At 44.1% G+C, this 21261-nt stretch overlaps 1 protein-coding gene across 3 annotated transcripts in view; it reads left to right on the forward strand.

Annotated features, from left to right (window-relative positions):
• The window catches only part of grid1b (glutamate receptor, ionotropic, delta 1b), a 522039-nt gene that overhangs the window by 279571 nt on the left and 221207 nt on the right, over nt 1-21261 (forward strand). For all 3 annotated transcript variants that reach the window (XM_056365959.1, XM_056365958.1, XM_056365957.1), the window contains exon 3: nt 2342-2626. In XM_056365959.1, the coding sequence (XP_056221934.1) occupies nt 2342-2626 (285 nt within the window). The remainder of the gene's footprint in view (nt 1-2341; nt 2627-21261) is intronic.

Raw genomic sequence — 21261 nt, forward strand, 5'->3', positions numbered from 1 at the left:
TTGAAGGCTCTTCGTGGCCTCTCTCTATCTCTCTCTCTGTGCTACATATCTAACCTCTTACGCCGGTATGTCGCCTGAGCTCCTCGGACAGAGGCCTTTTATCTGTTCCCGAGGTGCGACTGAAAGCCAGAGGTGACGGAGCATTCACAGTCTGAGCCCTGAAGCTATGAAACAAGCTGCCTGAGGAAATCAGGTCAACAGAATCAGTGACCTCCTTTAAATCTATTCTTAAAACGGTACCAATATCTGAGAGCTTTTCCTGATCTGACTTGTTTTTTATTGACTGTTTTTTCTTTTTCTGGTGACACTGTAACTGCTTATAATTTGTTTAATTTCCTTATTTCTTGAGCAGAAATTGTTTTCATGATCTAGCTGTTGCTCTTTGTAATGTGGGTTTAGGAAAGTGCTCTATAAACAAGATTATCATTATTATTTTGATTCTTATTATTACAGCCGCTGCCTGTGAATGTAAAAGTACAGAGGGTAACTCTCTCAGCGGGAAGTGGACGTCCAATGAGTCAGTTTCCGAGGCAGCACTTAGGGTAATTGTAGGGAAGGAGCAACATGGGTGTTTCGGAGAATGGACTGGGTGTAGGACAGTTTTTACGGAGCTCGTCAACATCAGCAGGAAAGAGAAAGAAGGTGGTTGTAAAGGAGATTCATAACCACGAAAAAGCAGTGGCAGTGTAAGTGGAGTTAGGCAGTAGTTCTCCTTCTTTTATGTGTTAGTTTTCATAGTTTCATAGCTTTGTGACTTCTCATTCTGCCAGGGTGTAAAACGCTGCTTTTTCAAGGGCAATACACCTGGAGACGTGGCAAAGTGCGTAGATTGAAAGCACTCAAGTGATAGACACACGATTGCATCTCGTTCCTGGAGGTGAAGAGTCCAGACCCAAAACATTTTTTGAGCCGGCTTTATGTAGGGAAGCTTAGGGCGCAGAGGCACTGGAAGATGGCAGTAGATTTAGGGAAGTTGCTTGGAGTCCCTCAGGAGATAGCTGCCCTATCTGAGACTAAATCTCGTCTTGTATTCAGGAACGTGGCAGCTTGTATTCTCTGCAGAGCTCACAGTGGGAGGATGACGCAGGAGAAGAGGCCTCAGAGGGGGGAAAAGCTTAGATACACTGAGTTAGCAGCAAAGGTCAAGGAGCTGGTTTGGAAAGCAAAGGTCCGCTCTGCCGGGGGATTTCAGTAGGGAAATGATTTCTGTGATTAAGTGAAGTCACACTTGGAGGGCAGAGCTTTAATCAGGCAGTAAAAACATGGCCGAAGCTGCAGATAGTGCCAGTGAATGAGTGCGACTGACGGAGCTATAGGTGTTGTGACGGTACAGGTGGCTGGAGGCTAATATTAGCACTCAATGATAAATGCTGTTAGATTTTGAAGTCATTGCTAGTATGATTCACTCATCTGTTTTTGTGTGTGAGGACTGTGAACTTGTGTAACGGTTGTGTGTTATATTTACATTTATTTATATATTTCACCATCTATTACCTATTTTTTTAGTTTCAGGATTTATTATATATTTATTATATTTATTATATTTAATATGTTTATATTTCATAGCTGTAATTATTGATTTAATATTGATTTAGATGGCATTGCATACTCAGATACTTTTATTAGCCAAAACATGCTAATCATCTTAATCTTTGGTGGGAAGTGCTTTGGGATTGGGTGAAAGTAAAGGGAGAGTTGTTTTTGGGAGCATGCTATCGCTGAAGTTGTCCACCTGCACATGTCTGCACTCACACGCATGACATCTCATCATAGGATGGTTTATGACTTTCCTTTTCATCCCTGGGTTTTACTCTGTACTGGGTGTAATCTCTGCATGTGTGGAAATCTAGTATTTGTAATTGTTGCACACAAAAACTGAGGATGGCAGGACTACCGAGCGTGCGCGCTAACATTCAGGGGAACCTGCCAGTCAACCCAGTGAGGCCAGATAAACTCTAACCTTAGCTTAGCCTTAGCACACTGGATATGTGGCCTGTTTAATCATCCAGGTATCTGCTCACTGCTGGATTCAGAGGCAGAGCGCAGGTTTAGAAGTTCAGAAGTAGGTCAGGCCGAGGGAGAACAATGGTGTTACCTGTCAGGCGGTTCAGTAGATTTATGACAGTGCAGCCTGGTATCCACTGCAGCGCCCAATGAGAGGTCAACACATCATTTGACATTAGACCTGAGCTCCTGCTGAGTGTGTTGATAATAAAACGTTACACTACTGATAATTTATGTTTATATATATTTAGATTTTATTTAAATGTGTTGCTATCGAGTGTTTGTCTGCTCCTTGCTCTTTCTCACCACCCCTCCTCTCTCTCCCCTCCCTCTCCAGCCTGCGAGCTGATGAACCAGGGCATCTTGGCGTTGGTGACGTCGACGGGCTGCGCGTCAGCCAGCGCCCTGCAGTCCCTGACAGACGCCATGCACATCCCCCACCTGTACATCCAGAGGAACAGCGAGGGATCGCCGCGGACCGCCTGCCAGTTCAACCCCAGCCCCGGCGGGCAGCGGTACACGCTGGCCGCCCGGCCCCCGGTCCGCCTCAATGACGTCATGCTGACGCTGGTGGAGGAGCTGCGCTGGCAGAAGTTCATCGTGTTCTACGACATCGAGTACGGTAAGTGATGGACAGATCTGATCTCGCTGTGGTGGTTGGAGAGACTGAGCTTCTGGCCGTCGCAGGGTTAAACCTTGACATGTAAAAAAATCCTCCACTTCCCTTCAAAACAGATGCCGAGGCTACTTTGAATTGTCTTGAACTGACCTGATTGGTCGCCTGTTCAGACACCTGAGCGTTTCTCATATGCTGCTGTTGTACTCGACCTGTTGTGCAGAACATTATAACCAGAATTTGCTGGATCCATCTGTAAATGAACCACCCAGACGCGGCCACCCCCGAAGATGGAGGTGTAACCGCAGTTCTGATTGGTGTCTAAACCTCAAACGCTTACACAAATTGTCATATCTACTATTGTTATTTACACTGATGATGGCTTACAGCTGGAAAACATTCATTTTTTGCTGCATAACAGACAAGAAGATTAGGGTGTGAGCGCCGGTGTTTTGTTTGTCTGTTGAGATTGCTACGACCGAGCACCTGTGTGCATGGCATTACATCTACTTAGATCCATTCTCTCTCATTATGCGCATCTAAAATGTCAATTAAAATCGTACTCTCGAGCTCTTTGGATTATCGTCTGAAAAACAAAAGTCTTTTTTCCCCTTCAGTTTTATCACACATTGGTTTGAATGCAACACTGCAGAGGAGAGAACTCTATGGGATGCCTTTGTCTCCTTGGGGTTTCATCATTGATGTTCCCATCCTGTATTGCAACATGGCGCCTCAACCTTCTTGATGACCCTCCTGCTCGTTCAATCTCTCACCGAAGCAATGAAACACACTGGAGATCAGAGGTTTTCTCCTCAGGAGGTAGAACATGATGGTACCTCCGCCTCTGCTGGAGCGGCTGTTCCATATTTGATGTTATATATATATATATTTAGATGTAACCAGTCAAAATGTTTTCTCTTACCTGATGTTGTAAATTCACATGGAACACAGATAATTGAAAACGCATTAGGGATAAGTGCGGGATGCCTAAATGATTTTCGATGTCTTCTGGCCTTGAGAAGGTTTACATGACCGGATGTTGCAGCAAAACTTCACAGATCGACTCTCCGGTCCGCTGTATTTGTTTGGAATAGCTCACTTGGATTGTATCTTAATGAAATCACATTAGGCTCAATGGATTTTTGAGCCTAATCGATACAGGATGGTGGCAATTACAATATAAGGATATAAACAGATGCAGGCATTTAGCCTCTCAGATCCTCTTATCCAGAATGATTTAGAGAAAGTGCACCGGTAGCTGGAGGCCAGGATCTGAAACCTTTAATAAGCAACAAGCAGCTCAGTGAACATGAAGACCAAAGGAGAGAACTTTTCTCTTTCAGACCTACATCTTCAGACTGTGAAGAAATCCATTAGTGCACCAGTTTAGATGCATGTGTGTGCGCCGGTATATTTGCATGACTTTGACAATCAGAAAAACTCTCAGGGATTTCTTTTGTTGCGCCCTCCTTTACACCCTGCCCACCTCCAATCCCAACTATCGATTTTGACCTTTGCCGGGGCGACGCACGGGGCAATGTTGTGGATCTACACTCCCAACAGGAAGCTTTCAAGTCCTTTCACCGGCTTTAAACACACACGCAGTCTGCCTCACCTTTACAAAGTATCGGTTGTGAAGTCAGCAGGCAGCGATCGTGACATCAGTGGCGTCCAGCGGTTTGCAGGGAATCTCACTGATGTTTTCTTCCCCCTCTGCCTGAAGGAGTGATAATCGGGGGATGGTGTCATAGTCAGTGGCGGAGTGAGGGAGTGGTCAGGGGTGGCCATGCCCACAGTCGTCCCCCCCGACTGTAGCACCATATTTCTTCTTTCTTATGTGGAAGCATTCCTCTCCAACATGAAAGTTTCAGAGGAAGGGGTTTGAGGAAGACAGTCATGTGACAGTAACCGGTGACACTAGAATCTATCAGGTGAAAGCAAGAACAATACTGATGAGTGAGTGGCAGCCATAGCTGTCCTCTGTCTTTTCTTTGTGGTAAACACTTAAACGTTCCTCTCTACCTCACTTTTTCTGCAAGGCGCAAAAAAAAATAATCAAAAAACAAATGAAATAAGATGGTTCCAGTGTGCAGTGCGATCGCTGGGCAATATAAAACTGCCTGCACCTTCCATGCGACGAGAGAAAGGGAAACGGCTGTTAGTGATGTAACACATCATCTCTAAAGTCTGCGAGCCGGAGCTGCTTCCTCCTTTTTTATAGCTTCCGTCTCACAGCAAAGCGCCGCACTGTTAAACACACACGCATAACAACTGAACCTGTGAGTGACGACGTCGCAGCCCCGATGCTTTCATTATTGTGCGCCGTAGCACGGTGTTATTTGTAATGTTGCAGTGTCTCGGTGATCGTTGCTGCTTCCAGGCGTGTGATTGGCCGATTGTTGCAGTTACAGAATGGATTTTAGTAAGGGGAATAAAAGAAGCAATCACTAAACCGTTTTCAGCGGGTGCTGGAAGAATCAGGACAGGATGTCATGGTGAAGAAACGTACAAATACACTCAGAAACTCCGATATCAACATTAGAGTGAGCTGAACACGGTCGGGGTGAACAAAGCACCTACTATCTTTGAACAGATGCTGTGCTCTGATGCCGCGCTGCCCTCCAGCTCTGATATGAACAAGAGTGATGAGAGCCGAGTGTGAACCTCTGATCCGGGTCTGATCAGCAGGGGAGGGGGGGGGGTTTGGTTGCGACTGCAGGAGGTAGAACGAATGGACCGGACCCACGAGGATCACAACAACCGATAAAGTTACATCTGACAAAATGTTATAAGACGGGCTGGAGAGGGAACGAAAGCTGCGGAGACCTATGGATTGTGAGGACCGAAGACAGGCCGTCATCTACGGGGAATACAAGTAATATAAAAGCTGTCGTTCAGGACATGTGGCTTTGTTGCTCTTGGGAAAACCCAGAAATAATTCAACACAAAAATTTAACAAAGCTGCTTTTTGTCTCTGCTGTTCAGAGCTTGAACTCTTTGGAAGAACCTGATGATTTCACTCCAAACTGAACCGACCACAGGTGAAGTGAAACCTGTCAGAGTCTCTTCAGAGCTTTTCAGATTTGACCTTTTGCCTGCTACAAATTTCAACGTGTCCTAAAAGTCTTACGATATTTCAAACCCTGAATCCCTCTGCAGACTGTAGTTAAGAACTCAATCTACAGCGAGGAAGCGAGGAGCAAATCACCAAAATTACAAAAAGCATCATCTTTTATGATTGGAATGTTTCTTACTCTTACTCTTCACCAAAACTTGCAAAGATGCTTTTTCAATGGCAAAATCAGGAAGTAACTCTTTTTAGATGCCGTTCAGGAAACAAATAATTTTGGATGTAAATCTGCATGTGATGTAACGTGACGTTAGGGACGCATTCTAACATTAGCAAAGTACAGTCTACCAAGGACAAGACCGCACAGGCACTACTTTAATCCTTAAAGTCACTTTGGCTTTTCTAAAATGTTGTATATTTGCATGAATTTGGTTAATATAGTGATTCCCACAGTGAATTTGCATTATTGAAAGCGTGCAATGACTTCTGGGACCACCGGGAGCGGCGTGGACCACCAGTTGGAAACCCTTGTGTTATGTAGCCTTGCAGGGAGTTTTGGTTTGATGTGTCCAGGTTTTGAGACTCAGTTCAATCAAGTGAATTTAATTTTTGTTGGTCTCAGAAAAAACTGATACTCCTTTCTGTTGAATAATGATCCTCATACAAACTGTTGACAGTGGCTCTGTGGAGGACCTAAAGTGAGAGTATAATGTACTGTGGTGGCAGTGGAGGTTCAGGTAAACTGAGTGACCTACAGTATCTGTGTGGTGATAAAGCTAGCAGCGTCCTGAGATGAAAGTTATTACGTTGGTCAATAAAATATTACAGCAACTAGAACGTACCTTTAAAAATATGTTTCGAAAGACCTCCAGCCCAACAGTAAGAATAAACTCACGTGTGTGTGTGTGTGTGTGTGTGGGGGGGGGGGGGGGGGGGGGGGGGGGGTCATTAGGTGTCAGGTTGAACAGTATGAAAGGAAGCAGTAACTGAGTCTAATTATCAGCTTTTGAGTTTGAGTTGGATCAAACTTAGAGCAGTGACGCCACATGCTGTTTTTAACTTAACGTTTCCAACACAACCATCAGGTGCCGCCTCCGTCAGCAGCGGCTTCAACAAATGAATCTTTAATTCTGTCCATATTATTATAATTTTGAGAGCATCTCCAGCAGCTTTTTAATGGGTCTGTTTTTTTTTAGTTGTTATTTAATTGTTGAATGCAGTTGAAGTGCTCACTTCAAAGGTAATTGGGATTAGTCTGCCGAGGATAGTTGTTGTGTTTTTTTTTTTTTTTTTCAAAGTAGGAAATGAATGTTTTCTCCGTCTGCTGTGGCAGAGACACGCCGCGCTGCGTGATCCCACCGCACCACTTACCAATTAGCGGAGGCAGCGTCAGGGTCTGTGTGGAGTCGAGCTGAATGTATTTAGACTGGTTTGTTTTTCTCTGAAGCGAGATTTCATTCTCCGCATGTTAATCATCTTTACAGCACGACGACGTTCTGCTCCGGGTTTCCGTTGTTTTATCTTCCAAAGTTTGTGTTTGTGCAGGAACAGCTGTGCTTTGGTGGCTGAGGTGCACAAGGTTTATAGTTTGAGTTACAGAGTGCATTGTCTTCTCTGACATCCACCCACGTGCACATGTCCTCAGGTCAGGGTCAGAGGTCAGGTTGCTTCCGTACTAGTGACCCTGGAGATGGTAGAGTCTCACTCGATGGCAGCTCAGCAGTGAATAAGTATTTATTTTTGTTTTTCTCATGACACAAATTGATTTAAGAAACTTCATGTGGATGTTTAGACATTTTTGGGGATTTTGTTTCAGACTTCCTCTTGAGCTTATTATTACTTACATACTACAAACTGTGACAAACTGTGTGTATGAAAGTGTATGAACACAAAACAACTAACCTATGGCCCAGAAAAACCTCCCTGATCCCAAACACGTGCCTCAACTAGTCGACAGTATTACAATCTCCAAAATCCCAGCTCAAGCTGAAGTTGACAGTTTATAACGACACTCAGTCGACATGAAACTGGCACAGAGGCGGACTGCTCACACCCAATCACAGCCGCCCCCGGCTTCCGCACTCTGCGGCCTTTATCACGTCACGTCCGGCTATCTCCAGCAGGCTAGGGATTGGTCGTTTGGCGTTTCAAACGGGGGAATACCAGCTCAAGCGCAGGTGGGCGGTCCGAGGGAGTATGTGGTCCAACCTGCAGAGGAATCCCCGAGTGACGGGCGGGTGACGTCATCCAAACCAGACTGTGACACGTAACATCTTCATCCTTTACTTCTTCATTCCGGACTGCTGCACAGATCTCTGGTTAAGCTGTGGAGGACTTAGTGGAAATATGCATGTGAATTCACTAGTACAGCTTGAACTCAGTTTAGACTGAGGTTGAAACGAGCTGATAATAATTAGTACTTGGCAGGGATCTTTTGGCCAATCTCTGAGCTCAATTTGAGATTCATTCATATTAAGAGTTTTTCTCCTCATCACCTCGAAGTAACAGGGAAATTGAGGAATCAGGAGCTGCTCATGAATGTTGCTGTGGACAGTCAGTCCAATGATGTTAGCTGCTGAAAATCAATTCAGGCCCAGAGCTGAAATCAATCAGTGGACGGAGGGAGCTCTTTTTTTTTTTTTTTTTTTTTGATGATGTGACTCAGCACTTCTCAGAGCTCCTGAAATCTGTGACCAACTCAACAAGGTGATGAATAATGATCCAGCCACTGAAAGAGTTTTCCCTCTGAAATGGATTTTGGCTGAGGATTTAGGAGAAATCGATGTTTTCGCTGATGTCGTCATATTTTTCTAAAGGCTTAAAGTAACTTAAAGTGACACCCAAAGTTTATATATAATGTGTAAATACTGTAAATACCCACTGAGCATTGGCAGACCACAGTGTGTTGTCAGTTACTGATATTGTTTTCCCTCCTTTATTAGACTCCTCACCATCCATCCATCCATCGGGTTTCCATCCCAACTTAATGGTCTCAGAGGGCAGATTTGGTTTGTTAATCCACCCGTAACAAAATACAAACCTCGTCTATGGACTTAATCACACAACATCAATGGTGTAGAAGCTCTTGTTTCCCTCTTGACACTAATCCTCTCTAATTCCTGTCATTCTTTCATCCATTCGTTCTTTATGTCAAATCTCTGGGTAAATTTCCTCTTTAAACCCATTCAGCCATCTTACCTCCAAGTATTTCATTGTAGAGCACGTATGAGCATATCTGAATACCTTAAGCTGTCTTTAAAATAGCAGTAATGGCTGACACGTGTAGTGACTTTGCTCGAGAATAAAAATAGGGGAAGTGAAGAGGAAGAAAAAATGGCCCTTGATTCAAGAGGTTCCGGATTTTCTGTCAAACTAAACAAACCGCAAACACATAAAAGTTTGGACGCCAACTTTGAACGCGTTGGACACTCACTAAATCTTCCTCTAACTCCTCATCGCTCCCATTTTCCCCGCTCTTCATCTTCATCCCTTCCTCCTCGCTCCGTTGTGATGAGCGAAGCCATTAGAAGTGTGAGTCGAGCGGGAGCCCCATTTATTCAGATTAGAGGCTCATTGTTGAGGTGTACGAGGAGCAGATGGGCTCCTTGGTTCGGCTGTCTGGTCGAGTCTGTACGGACGGGCCGGGACTGTCACTGGGCCGTGATGATGATTAAAGCGGCTCTTCAGATCGCCTCCGTCCTCCCGCGCTCCTCCATCCTCCTGAAGCCTCCCCGCTCGCAACCTTCCCCGCTCCATTTTTTTTTAAAAGGGCAATAAGTAAGATGTTTGCTGCCTCACAGCACAAAATGACTGTAATATATCCACGGGAGGATGCTGTTCGACACCATTAACACACAAATACACTCAGCCATTAGCATTTTTAGGACATTTTCAAAGGCTAAAAAGCTTCATTTGCAAAGCGGAGAATGAGAAAGCGGCACTATAGTTTGAGGATTTCACATTTAGAGGTTTTGTCTTTGGAAGACATTTGTACTGGGCTTTGGATGCGCGGGGGGGGGGGTGTCTTGTTGTGAGGGGGGGGGGTGTCGCTGCAAACATCATATGAGGTGAAAGACCTTATAATGGGTTAATAAAGGTCAATAAAGGTTATTGTTTCCCTAATGGCTTTTTGATAATCTTTCTGTTGTCAGACTGGTGTCCTCCTCTCCTGCTCTCCTGCTGTGAATACCCCACCCCCCCACCCCCCGCCCCCTGCTTTCTATTTTCCTCCCTCCTGCTCCTCCAGCTTGATGTTTATCATGTCCACTAACTCCCACTTTCTCCCTCTTTCACAGTTCCTTCACCCCCCTCTGTCTGTCTCATCTCCTGACCCCTGTAGACGAAGCCAAGTGTGTTTTGGGTTCTTAAGTAGTAGACATGGTGAATTTTCTACCTTTGCAACAGCATCCATCTTCATAACTGAGTTGCAAACATTTTTCTTTTTCTTAAAAACCAGTGGGAGTGCAGCACCGACTGGTTGAGACAATTCCCTGCGCTTCCAGTGCGAATGTATAAACTAGCTTTTGTTTCAGAGTCGCTCACTGCCCACACTTCAGTCCGGAAGGAAATTCAGTTTGTGTTTTATAAGGTACGGTGTCCGGCCTGCAGCTCAGTCCATGATGTGAGCAGCCAAATGAATTCCCAGCTGGAAATTTGCTCCCAAAGCCTCAAAACGGCAGCAACTGTAGCTGCTGTCGAGGCTTCAGAGGACCAATCTAAACTGGCCAAATTACCGGCAGCCATGTTGGGGGGGCAGAAATAAATTGAAGTTCACCTGACCGTGGAAACTGACAAAACAGTCTCACCTCTCAAGGTCTATTCTATTTAATAGCATTTCTTTTTTTTTTTTTTTACCTTTCAACTACACCACACAGCTGTAGCCAATACTGAAGCCCAGTGCAGACTCACGGTGTTCCTGCAGCCTCGTATCGGCTGATGAATTTGGGGCAGAGTTTGCTCGTGTTTATGTAGTATAACCAGCGATCCTCTGAAGCACTGGTCCGCTGTTAATTAACACTGCACTTCCCCAAGATGTGATGAAGCCCATGAAAAGTGGCGGCAAATTCGGACGATGAATTGGCAACAAACAGAAGCACTGACGTTTCTTCTTTTGTGATCTGAGCATTCAAGTCTTATGAGTCAGTGACGGATCCTTCCCTGATCACGTGACACTCGCTCGTCTGGTTTTCATTTTAAAAACAGCGGTAGGTCCTCACCTCAGTCGAGTTGTGCCAGAGGAAAGGTCACTGGATCATTGACATTAAATGGTTTGTTTGCGTCAGAGAATCGATGAGTTCAATACATTCGAATGCAATCTGCCCTATAGATAATGAGTTTTGTGTGCAAAGAGGACAGTCGTCAGGCCTGAGGGTGATGCCTGAGGAAAGGTCAAGGGTCACCATAATCAGAAGGATTCTTTCTCGAAGGTATTCGTGGTCGGGGGGGGGGGGGGGTAGTGTGATGTGATGTGGAGGCAGGTGAGGAAGAAGAAAGTCATAAATTCTACACCTGTAGATAAGTGTTTTTTTATTATGGTGTAGTGTCCCTTTATAGGAAAACACAGTGTTATTTACAAAGTGTTTGACATACATTTCTTCACCTTATGACTGCCAAGAGAAAGAAAAGAGGAAGAAAGATCACCAGCTGTGCACACACACTAACACAGACACACACACATGCAGGAGGATTGATTCCTGCCCTTCTGCGAGGGTATCAATATGGCCGCCATGGTGCGTGGCTCCACTGAGCGTGACGCAGCAGCTCAGCCACATCAAAGCTGCAGACTCCAAATCTCACGCTGGCCGCACACCGGCTGGCCGACCGCATGGATGCACAGCCGGGGCTGCAGTGCGCTCTGGGAAACGGTGTTTTTCATCAACACCCAATCAGAGGCAGCTGTCAGGCGGAACAGAGGGCCGTCCTGGGAAGAAACGCTGATAAAGACATGGACACCGAGACTGAGACTGACTCACTCTGTGTGTGTGTGTGTGTATGTGTGTGTGTTTGTTGAGTAAATAAACGCACACAAACCAGCTAAACAAACACTCACTTCTTTCCTCTTCCTTTCTCTGCCAGTCAGTTTGTGTGGCTGTGGAGGCCAGTTCATGTAAACACACACACACACACACACACACACACACACAGTCCTAACCTGACCTCGTCAAAGTGAGAGGAAGGGAAAAGAACATAAACTCATTTTCAAATCAGTGGTCTCTGTTATTAAAGCAGCATTCAGACCGACCTCAGCTCTCTCACTCATTTGAATGGAGCCGTTTCTGCAGCACAGCTGTTCTGCTAGTGCAGAAGGCTCGGTGTAATCTTGCTCCTCGTTTACCTCAGTGTGACGTCATCCAGCAGCCTCCGCGCTGTTGCATTCATGCCGGTGCTCGTTCCTGGCAGATTACTTGTTGACGCCAATGCTACATTTCTGCTGTTTAGGTCACAATTGTTGCAGCATATGATTAAAAATACCGCCGCCATGATAACTTTCAAGAGCTGCAAAATCTTGTGTTGGAGTTTTATAAACTTCATGTGTCTGAGAAGCCTTCAGATTGTTTCTCAAGCCGGCCTGGGGTCACACTCTCCCACTGCCTCTTGTGTTGTAACGCAGGAGCGATCTCTGAATGCTCGCTTCCTATGCTCAGTGACGTGTAGAAACCACGGCTGCATTAAAATTCCTGGATACTGCACAACTACTCAGATTTTGTTGCTAATTTGTCCTGGCAGTGAAGACGAGAAACTTGCAACAGATTGACCTGACGGGGGGGCGCTGCAGTCTCTTCTGTGTATGAGTCACTGTCATGTTTTTTGTGGAGTATCAGGGTTTAAGGGAAATTTGGTGAACAAAAGGTGAGGAAAGGAAAAGCAATTGGATTTACTGTCTCAGCTTTAAAGACGTTTTGTCGTCTCATCTTTTATTCATCAGGTCCGAGCTGATGAAGCCTCTGGGGTAAGTGGCAAAACATGTTTGAGGGTAAAACAGCAAATCCAGTCGTCTTTGACTTTGTATCTGTAGATACTGTGTCACTTGGTTGGCTGAATGTGTCGCCAGCAAGTTGTGCAAATGCAGGGAAGTCACTGAAGCCAATAAACCGAGAATACTAACTAGCTGCACAAAGAAACCACGCTTTGATAGATTCATCATTGGTTTTCTTCTCTTTGTTGTTGGTTATAATAAAAGATGAGCGCCAGCGTCCTCCTTTAAATCCAGTAAACTGCGTTCAGGCAGTGGCTCTGCTGCTCCGATGATCGTAAGCAGAGCATCACAGTGAACTTGAACAGTCAATGTCTTCCCTCTTCACTGATTTCAAAGCGATGATATCTCACGTTTCCGTTCTGCTGCCGCTCTGACTTGAACCATACTGTGAACTTCTGCTGACATTTTCCACGTCTCATCGCCGACACGACTGATCAAAAGAAAGAGAGCTCTCAGGAGCGGTGAGATCTCTATCCAAGACAGAATGATATTACACTGAAAGTGATTAAAATGGGAAATATTAAAATAGGACGTTACCGGGAGGAAAAGAGAAGGGGGGGGGGTAGAGATGGGTGAAAGGGTGGCGGGGGGGGGGGTAGAAAACAGGTGGATTTGGCTCCAGACAGCATGAAGAAAAGCTCCGCCTGAGGCTTGTCTCTGTTAGGATGCATTTACGTCTCTGTCTCTGTGTAGAGCTTGTTTGCATATTGAATGTGTTCTCAGGTAAATGAGTGTGTGTGTGTGCGTGTGTGTGTGTGTGCGTGCACATTGTTCTACATGCTGTCGTCCCTTTGAGACCCCGAGTCGTCCCTCAACAGAGTTGAATTAAAAGGGGCAGTCCCAACAATTTACACATCAAGATCAGCTGTTTCATAATGAGGAGGACGACTCATCCTGAGGAAACAGTTGTCATAGTGATGTCATTAAGGATAACTTGGCCTTGGAGACTGTAAATCTATAATAGAAAGCCTGTGTTACAAATGGCGGGTTTGTTCATTTACAGGAAGGCAGGGAGGGGCTAGCAATAAATAAATAAAAAAAGCTGTGTTAGGGCGTTTTCAAACCTCAGTTGTTTACTCCTGTTGAGCTGGACTCTGGTTCATGTTCCCCCCTTGCCAGGATTCATTGACCCAAGACCCTTTAGAGGAAGTGTTCTTGGTCCGGTCACAATGGAACTCTGCAGCTGTTGTGGTGGAAACGCAGTCCAACCTTAACATGACCCAACTACAAGGTGTGCTCTGCAGGTCTGATCTAAAGGGCTCCTGTATCCAGGTGCAGTTTGCTTACTGAGATGCAGATGAGCAAAAGTAGTAGTTACTAGCAGCAACAGAAGAATGAACAAAGGTCTGAACTGGACTAGTGATGAAGTACGTCACCTTCGTGGTACAATCTTAATTTTTCACATTTAGCTGTTATATTTTTGCAAGTTTTATTTAAATGCAGAACTTCTTTCAAGTGCGTTCCTCTGAAATTCAACAGCTGCTCATAAACTAAATGTAACTAACCGAACTTAAAATGTTGCCCTGATATTCCTTTATATTTCCCAATGATTTTCCCCTTCATTACCGGCAGATAACTTCCAGTTCTCTCCAGGAGACTTCTGAGAACTTCTGACTCAAATGTCTAGAGATACTGGAATCAGCCTAAATAGTATAAATGATTCTTAAATGTAGAAAAATTCCCCCGACGTTGATAAAACCCCTGAAAAAAATTCAGATGAAATTGCCTAAGTGTCCTCCAGACCTCTGCGAGTTGGTCACCTTATCTAATATTTAATGACTAATTTGGCTCCAAAGTCATCTCTCCATCTCTTGTAGGTCTCAGAGGTTTAGTACCTTTTTATATATTAAAGAGTTCATTCTGTCGATATTCCAGTTCCAGCTCCTCAACCTTCCTCTGCAGGTTTTTTTTTATTTTTTTAACCGAACCGAAAGTGGCTCATGTGAGGAGCAGCATGCCAATTTTCTCCTTTTAATTCTCCAAACGGTGAAATCATTTACACGATACACTTGTCCATCTCCTGAGAAATAAACCCATCTTATTTTGAGATTGGTGGATTCTAGGCTGCTTCTCTTAAACTCCCCCCAGAGGAACAAAAGCAAAGCTCAATCACAGAGCAGTGATGCAGGGGTAAAGAGGTGAGGAGGAGAAACCGAACAACCCGTGCGGCTGAATACATGTCCGTACATAACTGAGATCTGTCAGGAATAAAGGACTCAGATCCCCATAGACCCCAAACTGAGCGAGAACTCACCCAGCGTTTGTCTTGGTGTTTTGTAAGGAGGCATTTTTACTCAACATGTTTTTATTTCAAGTTTAGATGATGTCTTTTAATATAAAGAGGAAGAAGAACAGCATATATGAGTCATGTTTCGAACAAAATGCGTCATTAGCCAATTGGTGAGCTGTGGAAACCGACTTAAGACAAGGAAACACCACAATATGCGCCGCGTATTAGCAGTAGTCCGGACGGGGCAAAAACGGAGACCCACGGTCTTTCCTGATTGGCTCTCATCAGCCTCGACTACCAGCGGTGAATACAACGTGGATAAAGAATTACAAGTGTTACTGAGCTTGTCGTCTTTGCTAGCAGCTGCTGTTCAGTTAAATTCTACATTTTAACGCTACAAATGTCTTTGCTGTTCCACGTTCGTAGTATTTTGTGCAACTAATCGAGTGCAGAGTAGACAGTCTGCTTCCTGTTTACAGCGGCTCACACGTGCCCAGTGTATATGAATGGTCATGTATGTACTGTTTGTGTTTTCAGCTGTGTTAGTCTGGATGGAGATTGTTTCTGATAGGGAGCTAAAACACTCGTCTGGATGGAGATCGTCTTTGTGTTACTGTGGCTCTAGCTAAAGTTAAGCAGTTTTCCTACTTACAGCATGTTCAGGAAATCACAGTTTGGTGTCAGGTGGTGTCCAAATGATTCTGAGTTACATGAACAGAACTAGTCCCAGTATCAAGAGATTGTTGTCAGTATAACACCTTTCATAGACTTGCCATATTGTCGTACCTAGGAAAATATCCTTATTAATACCGTGATGGTGATTTTAACTGCATCACCAAACATCTGCAGTCCTTAGAAGTTTATGAGTATCAGATGATCGTCACATTAACCTGCAGGTGAACTGCTGCCGGCCTCACTGAGCGCTCAAGTCCTCATGTGTCTTTAAACCGTTATGTACACTTGACTAATGGATCTAGTTTTTTGAGCCCATCTCCTCTGCTTGGCACTCCTTCTCTTGGCCTCCGTAATTTGCTTTTAATTACAAAGGAAATGAATGGAACTTCTCCGTCAATTGAACTCGACTGTCAAACGGCCCCCGTTCACCCCTCATTGGGCTAAACTCTCCGAGAGGATTAAACCAGTCTGAAAGCCACTTAGGGAACCTCGTGTTGTTTCATACATATTTAAGGCTGCACAAGCCAAGACAAAACGTTGTTAGACAATGGCTCATTGGTTCTCGGCTCGTTAAGTCTCGGTTTTGTTGTTTCTCCATAGAAAGCAATGAAAACACAATGGTTCCTGTTTCACTCTTTGGGAGCCATTTTCTTTCTTTTTTTGTAAACTTGACTCAAGAGTTTTTGACATGGGAGCAGTGGAAAGATCAGAAAGTTTCTGGAAAGTAAAATTCAAACTTTTCCCTACAAACTTTTCCTCTAGGTTTAGGTAGCATCATGCAGAAAACATGATCCAAGGGAAATTGATCACAGAAAGAAGGGAGGTCATCTGTTACAGCAGGAGGTCCTTTAATAGTGTTTTTGAGTAAACTTGGTTTATATCAGAGCATTTCACTTAGTTATAGATTCTAAATTGATTATAATCATTAAGACACCTTAAAAACATAAGCATTGATAGTGAAATGCTGGAGAAAGTAGGCCTGTATTTAATGAATCCATTCAGCTTTTCTCTCCCTCTGTGTTTAGTTTCGTCCTTATTAACCTCGGTTCTTATTCATGTATTTTAGTGAAAGTCACGCTGTCTACATTGTAGTCATCATTGAATAAGGCATCAGCGGGCCTGTGTGTTTTGGAGTCATATTGTGTGGACACCCTGCTGCCTCTGTATGTAGTCCACTCTCCCTCTCTTTATTAACTGTGTTGGGATGTTTTCTAATTGGCTGCTGATGGCAGAGTCTCAGGAAGAAAGACGAGGTCTGGGGGTTTGTTCCTCCATGATAACACTAAGCCCTTCGATTCTGACTGCTGCCAAACGACTGTGTGGTTTGTTCAGGCGGGCATACGTGTAGCTCCACATACGAATCCTGAATCTAGACTCATGTTAATCAAATCAAACGTGCGTGTGTGTGCGTGTGTGTGCGTGTGTGTGCGTGTGTGCGTGTGTGTGTGCAACGCTTCTGAGATGCATTGCTCTTTTTTTAAATTGAACATCCTCAATCTAATTCATGGAGGTCTAACATCTAAAAAATGTGAGAGCAGGAATAACTTTTCACCAGTTGACCTTAGATGCATGAATTGATCTCGTAACGCTTCCTCTGAAATGTTCCCTCACCGGAAATTATTCACACAAGATCGACTAAATGCTGAGTTTCAGAGATGGACAACTAATAATCAATCAATGCAACATTTCATCTCTCTGCACACGTCATCGCTGTGTTTTATTTCTATGTGCACGTTTTCCCTTTTTATTTTACTATAATATATATAAAGTCTGACACCTGTGACGGGTTGCCATAGTTACTGCAGCGCTTTCCTTAAAGAATGGAACAATGACACTGAACCATATTTCACTGTCATGGCGAATCTACTGTGTAAATTTGTTGTGAGTGTCAAGCCTGAATCCCATGATGCAGCTGTGTCCACGCACTTTCTGTACTTTGTGTCTGGGACCTGTTTTCTTGAATTGGGCTGGAGCCCTTAGTTCCAGTGAAGGGATATCTAAAAGGATAAGGTTCTATATATTCAATATTTTTTTTCCTGTAAACAAATTCCCATTAAAAGATCAAAATCAATTCAACTTCTCGCACCCTGTTAGCAACACGCAAATGTCTCAGTATAATTTTATTTTCAAGTAATTCCCGGACAAAAGGAGGAAACAGTGCATTTGTTGGGGACTATATTCAGCGGCGGATTAATCTGCATTTGGTGCTGCAGTAAGTATGTGGGGCAGCAGGACTGCAGGTGTGTGTGGGACTTGAGTCAAAATAAACTACAGCAGCTGTGTCCCAATTCAAGGGCTGCATTTGAAAACCGATTGTGTCCCAGTGGCGTGACTAGACTGTCCCATTTCGAAAGCTCCTTCAAATGAGGCCGAGAAATGTGTCCTTCCGCTCCTAGGCAACGGAAGGTGGCTCCTTAATGGCCCAACCAGGATTCATTGAGCGCTGGTAAAGACAATAATATGTCAGCACACAACACTGACTGAGAGCCTGAGGATTACACTGTTAAATGTAAGTATTGGGTTTCAGCTCAGTTCAACAGCTAACGGTACAACTGTTAAACCCAAGGGCCTTAAAATGTCACATTTTTGTGAAAAAAAATGACGTGTTGTCAAGGTTGCTAGGCAACAGTAATGGCGTAGTAAAGCGAAAATCCTCCGAAGGCCAGACCGTCTCACTTTGTTTCAAGGCGCCGGCTATGAGGGGGCCACACCCTCATAGACCACGGCCCCTGAAGGATGCGGGCCCTGGATTGGGACACAGCCACAGCGTGTGTTGGTGTTAATGAGAAGAACATGTCACCCAGTGCAACAGTCTGGCTCATTAATGTGTTTTTAATAGTTTGTGGAAACAATGCAGCTCTTTGGCTCAGAGGAATAAGATATATCAGATAAACACACAGTTCTTGTTAGTGGGACACATTCATTATTTTGGGGTTTTTTCATGGGATTTGTTTATAATAAGAAAAATATAGAATCTCACCAGCCTGTTAATTCAACAGCAGCATACAATGGTGCGTTCTTCCAACTCTGTGTGAACAGCTGGTGTTTGTCCCCTCCCAGTTTCAACACGGCAGTGCCCCCATGCACAAATCCAGCTCCATAAAGAAATGGTTTCCCTGCAGCCCGACCACCATCTGGTGGGAAGCCTGCAACCAGAGGAGTGGATGTTTTAGCAGGATATTAGTACCCATGGTGTTTGAGACCCATGTCCAGCTGTCACATATGGGAGTAATGCCTGGCTGTCCGTGTACATGCGGTGAATGTTTATGTACCATTAAGTGACTCTGACTCTTTCCAGCGGCGTTACAGTCTAAGAGTTATTCTGCTGGCCCTTGTTTTAAATCTCTGTGGGAATGAATGTCAGCTAAATGTCAGTGTAAATTGCTTTCAGTCCTTCTCATCTGTAACTTGAAATAAAGTCTTGCTATAAGCAGGAAGATGAACACTGGTCAGTGAAATGCCAGAGTCTTTCAGTCACACACACACACACACACACACACTCAATCAATCCTATGAGTCTCCACATTGGTAGCTGTGCTTTGAAAATCCGTTGGAAACTCTAATACGTCCAAGTGGACTAGCTGCCGTGAAAACTCTGCTTCAGTATATATTTATGGGAATTTTATTAAAAATTGTGGCTCTGAGAAAAGAAAAACAAGACCTTGAAAGGTTCATTGCCTTCAAAAGTAATCCAGCTTCCATTCAAACTTGACACACAGTCTTATCAAAAGTGTCTCTGTGCAAGGTTCACGTCATGTCTTGGAGAAAAGCGCATGATGGATATTTTCATTGGTGCAGCAGTTATTTTTTTTCACTGATTTCACCTTGATTTCTTTTTTTTTTTTTTCAGCCGTGACAAGATAAAGGTAAAGAGATAAAAGAATTATTTCTTTGAACTCATGAAAAGCAAGAACCCTCATCCTTGAGCCAGATCCCCTGCTGTCTGCTGACGTTCCCTTTAGCACCACGATGAGTCAGAGTTGAGACAAATAGCTGATTAATCTGTTGATTAGCTGAAAATAAATCTGTTGTAGATTGACGTTTAAAGCAAAAAAAAAATCTTAACTCAAGGTCCACATACCAGCCTTTTTCTGGGACTTTCAACCAATCCATCAGTCCCAACTGTGCGAACTCCATCTGCTGATGAGGACTATGAGGTGTTGTTGAAAGCTAGTAAGTGGACTTTAAGTCAAACCACTCTTCCTAAGATCAAGAGTAACCTTTCAACACTCAAGCAATCCCACCACGAGGTCCGTTTAGTAGCTGTTCTGGAGCTTTTGATCATGTGCATGATCCTCATTCACAGATGGAGTTTACCCAGTTGTGATGGGATTGTTCATGTTCAGATATTATTGAACACTTGAAGGATTTTGTTGATTTAAAATTTGAGATTGGAAGTCCTTCTGTCTCTGCTGAAGAGGATTGTATGATATGATTGAAAGCTCCAGTAGAGCTACTAAATGGACCTTGTAAAAAAATTAATAATCACTTGTTTTTCTGCAGTTTTTGGCTGTGAGCCATAAGCCTGGGTTTCAGTTATGTGTTATGAGCATCTGTCATTGTTGATATTTTATAGACTAATCAGTTATCAACTGATTGTTGACAGTGAACATAGTCAAGTACTATACTAATTATTAGTGAAAGATCAGGCCTCAGAGCTGCCCCTCTTTGACCTATGACCTGTGGCTATTTCTGTACGAACCTCAACCAAGCGTCACCAGTGGGAGTTTTAAGGTATTCAGTCCGTGGCGGAGCGTCATGAATCCTCTTCTCTCCGACGGCGTGACGCAGATTCACGGAGACAAGATGACGATAGCGAACGGGAATAGAACAAGGAAGCAGACAGAGAGATGGCAGGAGAGCTTTCATGCTTGATTTCTCTCTCCTCCTATCTCTGCTTATTTATTCAGTGACAGTGGTAGCGACCTCAGACAGACAGGAAACTGCCTTAACAGACTCGACTCTGTGTTCAGGAGCCGCTTTATTTTACAAGTAGTCGTGCAGCTTTTGGGATGTTAATGGGTGGAAATCACAGTCTGACTGGTGTTAGTTTAGACGCAGCATCAGCGTGACATCTTTTCTGTTCAGATAAATCCCCAAACAAAGGATGAAGATTTCCTCATCCTCACTGAGGAGGAGGAAAAGCACAACAAACACAAATCTAAAAAACTCATTTAAAAAAAAAAAAAAGACTTTTTTTTCACAGTGAAAGCGGTGAGCGGTTTGTCTGAGCTCACTCGGCCAGTTAATAGCAGCCGTTTGCTCCTGTTGGCTGCTTTTAACCTCTCATGACACGGCACCAAAAATAAAAGCTCTTTAACTTTTGGACCAACAACACAAGATTTGCTTAGATGAGCTTTTTCACTTCACTGTGTTTTGGACGGTCTGATGGTCACAGCAACTTTCAGATGACAAACCTCAAAAGTACTTTTTAGTAGTTTACTCAGATGTTTAGTGTAGATGCGTTTGTTCTTGCATTGTCTACAGTCTTGTTGGGTCTTGCCTTCATTGTCTGAAGCTCGTGGCGCAAGTGCGTTTAGGGCGTGTCCGTGTCACTTTTGCTATTTTAACGGCGCAACTAACACTCTCTGCGTCAGGCACACGGTTGTTGGGCGAAACATCCAATAAACCAATCACGGTGCCATCTCCTGTTCCCTTTAAAAAGCCGGGCACCTTGGCGTATTGCTACT

The sequence above is a fragment of the Seriola aureovittata genome, chromosome 21 (assembly GCF_021018895.1).
Source record: "Seriola aureovittata isolate HTS-2021-v1 ecotype China chromosome 21, ASM2101889v1, whole genome shotgun sequence".
NCBI lineage: Eukaryota > Metazoa > Chordata > Actinopteri > Carangiformes > Carangidae > Seriola > Seriola aureovittata.